At 54.9% G+C, this 11927-nt stretch overlaps 3 protein-coding genes across 3 annotated transcripts in view; 2 read left to right on the top strand and 1 right to left on the bottom strand.

The window, feature by feature from the left end:
• CTHT_0051930 (uncharacterized protein) overlaps nt 1–2317 on the bottom strand; it is a gene marked incomplete at both ends in the record, with an annotated part of 3430 nt that extends 1113 nt beyond the window's left edge. Inside the window, one exon of the mRNA XM_006695470.1 lies at nt 320–2317. Coding sequence (XP_006695533.1) covers nt 320–2317 — 1998 coding nt within the window. The remainder of the gene's footprint in view (nt 1–319) is intronic.
• Nucleotides 2318–3782: 1465 nt separating this feature from the next.
• CTHT_0051920 (putative sequence-specific DNA binding protein) lies at nt 3783–8630 on the top strand (the record flags this gene model as incomplete). Its single annotated transcript, XM_006695469.1, has 1 exon — nt 3783–8630. One exon carries the CDS (start codon nt 3783–3785, stop codon nt 8628–8630), a length of 4848 nt encoding a protein of 1615 aa, XP_006695532.1.
• Nucleotides 8631–10103: 1473 nt separating this feature from the next.
• Nucleotides 10104–11363, top strand: CTHT_0051910 (uncharacterized protein; the record flags this gene model as incomplete). Its single annotated transcript, XM_006695468.1, has 2 exons — nt 10104–10220; nt 10287–11363. The coding sequence occupies 2 exons, from the start codon at nt 10104–10106 to the stop codon at nt 11361–11363; spliced, it is 1194 nt and encodes a 397-aa protein (XP_006695531.1).
• Nucleotides 11364–11927: the final 564 nt, after the last annotated feature.

Below are 11927 nucleotides of genomic sequence, written 5' to 3'. Positions count from 1 at the left end.
GGGGCTTCCGTGGGATCTGATGAAGGGGCGGCCCGTTTTGAGGGTGGGTGGGGAAAGGAGGTGGCCGATGGGGGAGATCCTGGTCCTGGAGCTGTTGTTGAGAGTTTGGTGAAGGCCCGGAAGGTGGTTGTTGGGGAAACAGTCTTGAGGTGTTACTCCTCTGTGGCTGGTTTCTGGATGGCGGCGGTCCAGATTTCTGAGCTCCACAAGCCATTGTTTTTCTTGGATTCATGGTATCCGGCTCCTGTCGGCGTGTCTCTGGTTGTGCCCTGTTATGTAACTGGGGGATAGGTTCATCGATCCGCAGGCTGAATGGCACCTCTTCTCCGACCTGAGATCCGGTCTCATCGGAGAGGTCTTTTTGTTGAGGAACTTGCAGGTGAGAAGGACCTGGCTCAACTCGTCGTTGACGGCTGACGGATGGTTGCTGATATCTGTGGGCTGGACTCTTCATGGGTATCGAATCTTCGATTGAAGCATTTGGCTGTAAGTTCCCAGGTTGCGCCATTTGGTTGAAATGGCTATGGTCTTCTCTGTTCTCGGTGGCTGTTCGGGACTTGTCTGGCTTCTCCTCGTCCAGCGATTGAACCCTCGGGTTGTGCCGTCTTGGCTCTTCACTCCTCGGCTCCTTGGGGTGAATATTGTCGGCCTGATGTTTCATCTGTGATGTTGAAGGTCGAGTATCTGTGATGGCTTGACTCTCTTCGGTTTTCATATCCCCGGCAATAAAGTTGACTCTCGGACTCCCAGATGGCAGCCTTCGGTTAGAACGATTGCGCTCCGCGCTGCCCATAGAGGTTGCTTGATATCCTGTCTCGTCTTTTATCTTCACAGCAGGTACTCTTGGGGGAGCTGGCCTTGCTTCTGGTCTCCCTGGCTCATCCGCTCGAGAGACCTCTAGTTGTTGTTTTGGCTGATCAGTTCGCGATCCTACATCCAAATGAGCCTGACTTTTAGCTGGCTTCACATCTCGGAGGAGGACATCAACCTGCGACCTTCCAGGATATGCCTTTCGATCAGCGTGGTTGTAATCTGTCCTATCCAAAGAAGCGGCATGAACTCTCTCTGCTGCCTCATCCTCCACAGTGACAGCCCTCGGGGGACGTCTTGATCGGCTAGACTCGGATTTCTTTGGATCATCCGACTGAACATTGTTAGTTTCCTTTTTGGGTTGCGTAGCTTGCGGTCTGGGATCTTGAGCGGATCTTGTCTCATTCGAAAGCATGTTTTTGGGCGTTGGGTCTTCTCTTCTCTGGGGATTTGGCATGGGAACCTGTGTCAAGTCCGGGCCATTCCCAGCTTCTGAAGGTAATGTTGTTCGTGGTTCGGGTTTGCGAGAGGATTGGGGGACTTTCAATCGACTGTTGCCAGGGATTTGCTCAGCGACCTCAACTTTCGTATCTCTTTTTACAGATCCTCGAGGACGCCCTCTGTTCGCATCAGGCTTGGTTGAAGGAGCAAGCTTATTCGGAGGTTGATGTGTCTGCTTCGGCTGTATCTCATGATCTGGCTGTTCTTCGCGCTGTCGTTGACCTCTCTTGGCTACTCTTTTACCGACCTGCGGCAGCTGGGGTTGTTTGCTATCGAGTGAACTCTGTCCCTCAGAAAGCGGTTTGATCGGTTTCCTTCTCACTGAGGGACTCTCTGCTCTATCTTTCATAGTGTCTAGAGGAGGTTGCTTAGGTGCCGCCTGTTGGTGTGGAGGGAGAGACCCTGGCATAAACGGACCAGATGAAGCCAGAGTTGACTGCTGCTCTTGATGGCTTACTTGCTTCGATGTTGATAGGGGAGACACCGGGACTTTAGGAAGAGGACGTGGTGGCAGACCGCTGGAGTCACCTCGTGGCTGCGGAACATTGACGGTGAGGTTTTGGATAGGTTTTCTTGGAACAGCCGAGTCTGTTTGAGCTTGTGGCCCCGAGGGAGCAGTCTCTTGAGCAAGCCTTTTTCCCTTTTGGAGAGTCAGGGGGGGTGGCTTGAGTTCAGGATCCATTTTGCGAGGCTTCTTATGTTCAAGGGGCTCCATCCCTGGGTGCTTTGTCGCCTCCTTGGGAGCAGCTTCCTTGGGAACTGAGGCCGTAGGATGGATATCGTCTTGCTGAGTTGCTCTACTGGGCTTCGTTGGTTCTTGGGCCAGAATTTGTGCCCCTTCCTGTAACCTCTGAGGAGCTTTCAATGCTTTCCCTTGCCTTCCGGCCGAGGAGGGAGTTCCATGTGTTGATCCTAACTTTGACGGGCCGGTTGGTGGCTCAAGCCCAGCTCTATTAGGCACCTGGTGCCTCGGGACGTCCCCTGGAGGCTTCTGCGTGGTACTCATAATGATAGAATTTGCGGCTCCGAAGTGTGATTAGGACAGGTACGCTGATGAGACCAGGTTTCCGGGACACTCACCAGCATTGAGACTCCAGCAAGTCGAGTATCAACTGAGCTGACGTCGTTGGGAACATTTAAAAGACCAAAAGAAGAAAATCTCACAATTCCAGGAGAGGTTGAAGGGAGATGCCCCATCAGCCGAATATATTGGTTCTATGGACGACAAAGTTCTGGCGGTTAACTGTCACGAAGCCAGGTGGTTGCCCCTGATGACGGAGCTTGGCTGTGAAGCAGCCCGAGTTGAGACCAGGTCAGACTGGACTGGCACAGATGGGGCTGCATGTTTTACTGCGGTTCGTGGGCGAGAGCAGGATAATGAGTCCGGGATGAAGACAGGCCATTGGCTGTTGACTTAGGCCAACAAGCTTTAAAATGTGAACTCAAGAGGCACTCGGCAGGACACATTTTCAAAAGCATTAGTTGGTGTAAATAGAAGGTCAACATGGCACAGTTAGCCAGGTATAAAACATCAAAGTCATGTTTGAGGGCGGCACGGCAGCCAGAGTCAGCTCCACGGCCTATGAGAGAACCCCCCATCAGCCACCATTCGGGTCGCTTACCCGGCCTCTGTCGGTTAGCTCTGAAACGTTGGAGCAACAAGCTTTTTTTTTTTTCATAGCATTCGATTCTATTGTCCTATGGTAGCTTATAAACGACGATCCCTCGAGATACATGATGCTGGCAAGGCAATTCAGAAAGGATCACATAGAAACACCAAAGTTCCCGAAGGGCATGTGAGCCCGACGGTTCAAGTTTATATGGACTCTTTAATCAAATAGTTTCAAGTGGAATTTATGTACAGAGAAACTGAAGATGTTGAAGAGCCAGGAGGTTGATAGTTAAGCATATAAGCAAGCAGTCTGGTTGTGACAAAACAAGAAAATGTGAAGACCTGGGATCCTGCCCGAGCAGCATGGGCAGCGTGGATGCCGTCGTTTGCACCTTCCAAAGTTTCCAAGCTCCCGCAGAAACCTTTGGGGAAAGCGGGGCAGGTGCGGAGCAAACATCCAAATCTAGCCAATGAGAGCGTGCGAATCACACGAGGCCAAAACTTTGGGATCCACCACGGGCCCATAATGTTCAGGCAGCCAATCAGTGTGCGGCAGGCGCGTGCTAGGCGCATCCCCCCGACACCCGATTTGTTCGATTTTGACCGCCCGCCGCAAGCAGTGGCAGCGAAGTGGCAGCATCAGAGGAAAGTGCAGCGACTTTTGAGCCGACCCGAATGGGGCTGGTCAGAGGAAATTCCAGATTTATTTTCGAATCCGAGATCTACGATTTGACAGACGTCAAGGTTCAGGACCGCGCCCGCACCCCGACCTCTGCGCTCCAGCCACGACTGGCACTGAGCCCTCGCCCCTCGACGACGAGTCCGCGACGACGAAGGAGCTTGGCGAATGGCACAAGCGATGACTTCGTCTGTTCTGGACGGCGGCGTCGGCGTCGCCTGCGATTCCTGCGAGTCGCCCGCGCCGCCTGCCTTTTCCCCGCTGACCGACGCCGACGTCGACACCGGCAGCCGCGATGCGCTCGACAACGACAACGACGACAAGAACGATGAGGGTTTCGATGAGAAGCGAGGGTCGAACTCGACCAGCACAAACAGCTCGTCCAGCTCGGACTCTGTCGCTGATCCTGCGTCTGGGACAGCCGGCAGCAGTGCCAGTCCTAGCACGAGCAATCACTCGAACAACGCTGCCAGTGCTGCCCCTGCCGATTCCCTCGCTTCCGTAGACACAAAAGAACAATCGCAAGCGCAGCAAAACGCTCTCTCTCTAGCGCAGTCCAATGGCGATCCCATGGTCCTCGATGTGCCAATGGCCGACACCACGATGCCTACCACCACTATAGACACCCCCATGGGCGGGACCATGGATTACACCACATCCCCAATTGCGACGAACCAGTTCGATGTGTACCAGCAGAAACTGCTCATGGCGCTCGCTAGCCTGTCTGCCTCGGCTCAGCCGCCGCAGCCATCCACGGTCCATCCGTCCCAAGTCTCGCTCCCCCCGCAGTCCATGCTCTCCACTCCCGATCCCCTCATGCCCCTCGCCGATGATACCGCCGCCAACCCCCCCATGCCCGATGACGCCCCGCTCGAGTCCTTTGCCCGCATCGAGTTTGCCGACAGTGTCTTCCAAATGACCACATATGCCGTGACCATTGGTCGCGACCAGCGTGCTCTCGAGCAGGCCAGGCGCGATGAGCGCCGCTGGGAAGAGTACCAGCGCAAGTGCGCCGAAGCCGAGAAGCTCGGTCTGCCCCCTCCTTCTCCGCCGACCCGCGACCGCAGCAAGTTCAGCAAGTCGTACGTCAGCGAGGAAGGAGGCATGCTGGGTCCTGAGTCTGACGGAGAAAATCCTCGCCCGGTCAAGAGGAGGAAAATGAGCGCTTCTGTGTCCGGAGACTCGCATCAGCAACCAGACCCTGCCCTGGGCGACCAAGGCGAGGAGAAGAACCCGTCCCTCAACAGACAATATGTGTCGCACACGCCTGGTGCTGCTGCTGTAAACCTCAGCGCCCTTCGTCCATCGCCGCACTATGTCCCGTTTATTGGCATCCACTCGCCCGGTCCGAACATTGCCAGCCGGACAAAGGCCATCTCCCGAGAGCACTTGCGAATTCAGTACAACCAGAAAGAGGGTGTTTTTGAAGCCATCCCCTTGCACAAGAATGGCTTCTTTTGCCAGGATGTCCACTATAGGGATCAGAAAGTTGTTTTGCGGAGTGGTGATCGTCTGCAGATCAAGGATGTTGAGTTTGTGTTCAAGATTAATGGTGTGCCCCGCGGCATGACGGGTGCCGAAGAATGCCTGAGAGAAGCGCGCACGTCTAAGAGCCGGCGCTACTCGGAGGGCGGCAAGGAGATGAGCTTCGACTTTGAGAGTACTCATGACAACGACAGACGGAGTACGAGTCCTGAAGACGATGTTCCCGAGCAGCCTACTATCAAGGATGACAGCTCTAGTGAGCTGTCCGAGCCAGGCGAGGAGATTCCTGAGCCGGAGCCTGAGACTACCACCAAGGAGGAGAACATCATGCAGTCGATCGAAAAGGACGAGGCACCGCCGCCGATGTCTGAGGAGGAGAGGAAACAGCAGCAGATCCAGCAACACACACAGGAGCTGGCCAAGCAGCTGGACCTCCCGCCCGAGGTGCTTGCCGATCTCCCTCCGATTCCCAAGAAGCGCGGTCCCGGTCGTCCGCCGAAGAACGGTATCATGTCCAAGCGCGAAGAGCGGCTTCGCAAGAAGGCCGCCCTGGAGCTGGCCAAGAAGAACATGCCCCAGCCGCCTCCCGGCGAACCTCCCGTCAAGAGGAAGGTCGGCCGTCCACGGAAGCACCCGCTGCCCGAGAACGCTCCGGACAAGCCGGAGAAGCGCAAGTACAAGCCAAGGAAGTCAAAGGAAGACGGCGAGGGCACCGATGGCGAGAAGCCAGAGAAGCGGAGACGCGAGAAGCCGAAGACACCTCCTCTGGAGCTCAGGAGAGAGGACTACACGGAGGAGCAGTTACAGAAGCCCAACAAAAACTACGGCATGTTGATCGACGAAGTCTTGTCGGCCGCGCCGCAGGGCTTGACACTCAAGCAGATCTACAAGCGCATCCAGATGAAGTATCCCTTCTACTACTTTGCTGTCGACACCAAGGGCTGGGAGAGCTCTGTCCGTCACAACCTGATTGGGAACGATGCGTTTGAGAAGAACGAAGAAACCCATCTGTGGCGACGCGTGCCGGGTATCGACATTGATGCCGGAAAGAAGCGCAAGCAGGCTACGCCGGATCAGTCGCATTTGCACAATCTGAACCAACAGCATCAGCATCAGCATCAGCATCAGCAGCAGCAGCAGCAGCAGCAGAACTTTGCGGCTTCTGCTACGCCAGCTGCTCAGTTCCAGGCTCAGGGTACTGCTCAGCAAGCTTACCGGCCTGGGACTGTTCCACAACAGCAGACTGGGTATGCTGCCAGCCAAGGGCAGCCTGCTCAATATGCTCAACCGCAGCAACCACAACAGATGGGTGTGCAGCAACCTGTCGGTGCCGCGCAGGCGCAACCTCCGCGGTCGTATCCAACTACCGCACAGGTTCCAGCAGCTCAAACGACATATGCACCTGCTGGTCAACCCCAACCAGCGGCCGCACAGCCATATACTTCTCCATATACACCGCGGCCTACAGGGGGCGCGGCTCAGCCTGCTCAGGGCACTGCTCCTGCTGCAAACAGATCCGGTGTTCCCACTCAGTATACACCGACTCAATACAATGGTGTGCCCCAGGGCGCTACAACGGCGACAACAGCTGTGGGCGCTCGGCCTGCTCAGCCCTCCGCCAACGCAAACAACACGCTCAATCTAAAGCCTGCTGTCGCTCCCGAGCTCGTCAGGCACGTTACTACTTTCAAGAACACCGTCACCGAGCAGCTCACGAAGCGCACGCCCAATGCTGAGGCTGTCGCTATGTCCGTCATCAACCGTGGTCTTGGCCTCACTAACGAGAGCATGGTGCCAAACGAAGAGTCGCTCGAAAAGATCGTGCTGGGTGTGTTCGAGTCGAGCCGCAAGAAGCTGGGCATCAACCAGTCGCTCCATCCTGGCCTCGTCCAGGCGCTTGTCAATTTCAAGAACACCATGACTAAGACCCTGGAGCCGAGAATGGGCAAGCTAAATGCCGAGCGGCTGATTCTGTCGGCTGTCGATCGTGTGCTTGGGTTTGCCGACAAGAGCACCATGCCGGGCTCTGAGGCAGACAAGAAGCAATATGACGAAGCTGAGAATGTGCTCATCCCGGCGATCAGGCGTGTTGTTACTGATCATCAGCGTACTCTTGCTACTGTTGCCGCTGCGGCTCCGGGTGCTCCCCGGCCAGCTGTGCCCGGATCGGCTACTCCGGCGCCTGCTGCTCCAAGGGTTCAGGCTCCTGCGCCTGCGCCAGTTAACACGTATGCTCCGGCTCCGAATGCCGCTAGACCGGTTCAGATGCCTGCGACGGCTTATACTACTGCTGCTACTCCTCGTCCTCCTGTTGCAACAGCTGCTCCTGCTCAAGTTCCTGCGCAGGCACCAGTTCAGACTGCTGCCCCTGTGAACAGGGTTTCTCAACCAGCGCCTATTCAGCAGGCTCCGATGACGACTGGCAATGTTGTTCAGCAACCACAGGCCCAGATGGCTCCAGCGACCCAGGCTCCAGCCACGGTGCCAAACCAGACCGTTGCTCCCGTCAGCCAGCCTGGCCAGCTACCTGCAAACCCGGCAGCGTCCCAGCCTGCTCAGATTGCTACGACGCAATCTATTTCTCAGCAAGTTCAAGCACAGGGGGTGAAGCCAGTGCAGCCTGCTCCTGTTCAATCGACCATGCCTCAGGCGCAGACAACGGCTTCAGTTCAGGCCCAGGTGCAGATGCAGGCGCCGACGCAAGCTCAAAGTAGTGTTCCAGTTCAGACTACAGCGACACAGGCTCCCACGGCACAGATGACTGCAGTTCCGACTCCAGTGGAGGCGCCGACTCGAGCTCCAGGGACTCAAATCTCGACTGCCCCCGCTCCGGCGGCTCAAGCTCCGACACCAGCTGCCCCAGCTCCAGTCGCTCAGCCTGCGCCAGCTCAGATCCTGTCAGCACCTGTTGCAACTATGGGCGTGCCGAATCCACCAGCTGCTGCTCCTGCTCCTACGAATAGCCCAGCTTCGGCTCCTGCACCCAACAAGCTGCAAATGCCGACTCCAAATACGACGTCGTCTGCGCCGGGGGATGTTGAGCCGGTTTTTCAGGCACCGGCTGTTAGTGCTGCTCCAGGAACTGCTCTTGCGGCTGCTACCGCATCTTCGGCGGTCCCTGCTGCTCCTGCTGCAACACAAACACCTGCTCAGCCTACGCCTGTTCCATCGACTCCGGCGACATCGGCCCCAACAATCACTGTTGCTGAGCAGAAGACAACATCGCCTGCTGTTGCTGCTCCTCTGGCTGAGGCTTCTGCGCCGAAGGTGACTGAACCTGCTGTGCAGACGCCGGCTCAGGCACCAGCTGCCCCACAGGCTCAAAATCAACCAACACAAGCTCCTACGGCATCCCCACCGGCGCCGACACCTGTTCCAGCTCCGGTTCAGCAAAATACCACTGAGCCAGCTGCTCCAGTGGCTAAAGACGTGTCTGTTCCCGCAGCCCCAATCGCCACAGTTGCTCCTGAGCAGACTACCACTCCATCCGCAGAGCTGGTGACTGCCACAACAGCGTCTGCCGCAGCGCCTGCTACTCAATGAGCTACTCAGCTTGGACTGCGGCCCAGCTGGTTAACTCTCCTCGTTTTACACGTTACTCCCATTCCTCACATTACTCTTATGTACACCACCACATCACCTCACACAACAATAGAAGAAGGGACGAAGGACGGAAAGAAGAAGGTCGGCGATCGGCGGTAGGGCGTTTTGGTACAGGATTTTTTTTTCTTTGGTATCCATGGTTTTTCATCGGCGGAAGGCACATGTTATTTCATACCTGGATTGATTGACGGGAAGGCAGGCGAGCAAACGGACATCGTTTATCCCACAGCAACAATGTGGTCGTGTTGTGTCGTGTAGCGTTGCATGCAATGCATTATATATCTTATCGACTTCTTTTTTTATGTTGCTGCGTTATGGGGAGTAGCATGGACAATGTCCAATGTTATACAATCCTTTTACTTGCAAGGAAGGGATGCAAAGATGTGGGGGATGATGAGCATGATTATCTACTCTAACATGGTTACTTGCCTAGGTATTTAGAGATGGGATGGGAGGGTTTACAAAAAGAGATAAAAAGTCGGCAGGGGAAGTGAGGGATTGATATCCGCAATTGGAGTCATACATACAACATACCTAGGACCTGGCTAGCTAGCGAAATGGGGTAGTGTAAGCTGGCGGGATTCCAACATGCTCATTAGACTATCTTTTCTGTTTTGCGATGTTGGATGTATGTTGTTCTCGATGGTTTGGAGAGGCAAGACAAAGTATCTGGTAGTCATGCCTATTCTTTGAATCAAACATGAGATGAAAGAACTGATTTGATCATGGACAAGGCTCGATAAGTGTGAGTAGAAAACCTCTGTCATAACCCCTGTCGTGTAAACGAGACCGAAGTCGGTTTGTCCCAGCTGCCAAAAAGCATATGAGCTTGAGCCACCGGCATCTCTGCCGAAACCGGTATCTCCCCTCCCCGCATGCCAGGTACATGTGCCCTTGCTGTAGCCTTCCGTCCATCCATCACACCCTTCCGCTAAGACCGTGTGGTCTCCGTTCGGACCGAGCCCGAGGTTGAAGCTTCGCGACGGTGCTAGCTCCGCAGAGACGAGAACCATGTCCATTGGTCTATGTACAAAGAACAAAGCCACGTGGAAGTGAGGGGTCGAGGTTCATGTGCGGTGGCACAGAGTCAAGGCATCGGAATTGGACGGTTGGTTGGATTAGTGATCAACGGAAGGGCGTGGGAGCTTATGTAAAGGAGATGTTTTGGATGAGGGTCTGGTTTACTGTGTTGACGTCGGTAATGAGGAAGAGCTTCATTCAACCGAGGAGTTATATAATCCGTTGACTCACGACGATTGGCGAGGAAGCAACCTACCTATACAACTCTTTCCCCTTGATCTTGAAAACACCCTCTCTCGGCCAGATCTGAACTTTTGTCATCAAATCCCTCCAACCGTCGAGCCTTACCAATAATATACTGTGCTACGTGCAATCAACGTCAGCATCACAGCCATGTCTCCATCGTCGACGGCTCTCCCACCCATCATCCTCTACCATTACCCTTATTCGCCATACGCCCGACGGGTGATTTGGTACCTCCGACTTCGCGGCATCCCCTACAAGCAATGTGTAAGTTTCTTTCCCCTGCCTCTCACAGTCATCACCACATCTCGACATGTCACTAACACTCACCAGATACAACCCCCAACCCTCCCCCGCCCAGACCTCACCCGCCTAGGCCTCTCCTACCGCCGCATCCCCGTCCTCGCCATCGCCCACGACGTCTACCTCGACAGCCGGCTCATCTTTCGCAAACTGGAGTCCCTCCGTCACCCCAGCATCAAACCGCCGTTGGGGGTCAGGGCTAGGGCAAAACTTGCCGCATCATCTCTTGCCACTTCCAGCAACCCCAATTCCAACACCGATGACCTCAACACAGCTGAGAAGACCTCCACGAAGCCGAGTCTCACATCCCAAGACGCGACAGCCCTCGCCTTGGAGCGTCTCCTGTCCGTCTTTACCACACAAACACCCCTCTTCTTCCACGCCGCCTCCCTTCTCCCTCCCTCCCTCCCCCTCATGAAAGATGAATCCTTCCGCCGCGACAGGGACGACTTTTTCCATGGAGGCAAGATCAACACTTCCGTTACAAGTACAACAACTGCCGTTACGAACCCCGGTCCGGATGCTTCTCAGCTAAGGGCGGAAGCAGCACATGTTTTGCATTCGGCAACCTCACTCCTGGAAGAAACGATTTTGGCTGATGGCAGACCATGGGTTTTAGGCGAGGAGGGGCCAACACTGGCGGATATCGAGGCTGTGTGGGTGTTTCATTGGGTTACCGGTTTACCGGGCATGGTTGATCAAGAACTATGGAAGGAGAAATACCCACGTGTCATGGCGTGGATTGCGCGATTCCAGGCTGCCGTCGGCGCCGTTAAACAGAACCCGCCGACGTTAACGGGCGAGCAGGCTGCTGATCTTATCATGGGCAAGTCCAAATCAGAGATGGAATCGTCCTCAACGGGGTCATGGGAGGATGATAGACTGGGGATAGACACCCAAGACGAGGTGGTCAAAGTCTGTGGACTGAGAAAGGGCTCGAGAGTGGAAGTGTGGCCCACGGATTCTGGCATGACGCATAGGGATAGGGGGACGTTAATTGGTATTGAGGGGGATGAGGTTGTGTGGTTGACGGGAAAGGGGGTTAGGGTGCATGCGCCTAGGGAAGGGTTTAGAGTTAGGCCAGAGGGGGGAGAGGCGAGATTGTGATGGGATAAGATGAATGAACGGTGATGAAATGGGATGGGATTGTTGTTTACTCAGGGTAAAAGGTGTTCAACTGTTCAAGGTCTCAATCGGTCTAGAGTTGTCACAAAGTTTAGTCGGGGATAGGATGAATGAAAGGGGTTGGTTGAGGTTGGTTACATCGGGATGGGCTGTCGAGATCTCAATTTCCATCAGAGTTTCGATTCCGTGTACTACTGTAGATCGGCAGCCTCTGACATCACACGTGTATTGTTCCTAAGGCTTAAACATCGGATCTGAGATATGGAGAGAAACAAAGGCCCAGAGACGTTTCACATATATCTAAACCTTTTTAAGAAAAGTTATTTTCAGCTTATGACGCATACTGACATCGGAAAACCCACTAACCACATGTCAAAGCCCTCGTCATATGATGCTACGGGTTACAGGTACCTGAATCCATCTCAACCCTTCCTTCCCACACCCTGGGGACGAATGACGATGGTGTTTCCCCCCCGGAAACCTTCCAGAAGCACTAGCCACAGCGCCACATCTACGCCACGCCCCCGATCCATCCATCGGCAGAAG

The sequence above is a fragment of the Thermochaetoides thermophila genome, assembly GCF_000221225.1.
Source record: "Thermochaetoides thermophila DSM 1495 unplaced genomic scaffold scf7180000011820, whole genome shotgun sequence".
NCBI classification, from domain to species: Eukaryota; Fungi; Ascomycota; class Sordariomycetes; order Sordariales; family Chaetomiaceae; genus Thermochaetoides; species Thermochaetoides thermophila.
This window is presented reverse-complemented; position numbering and strand designations above follow the sequence as displayed.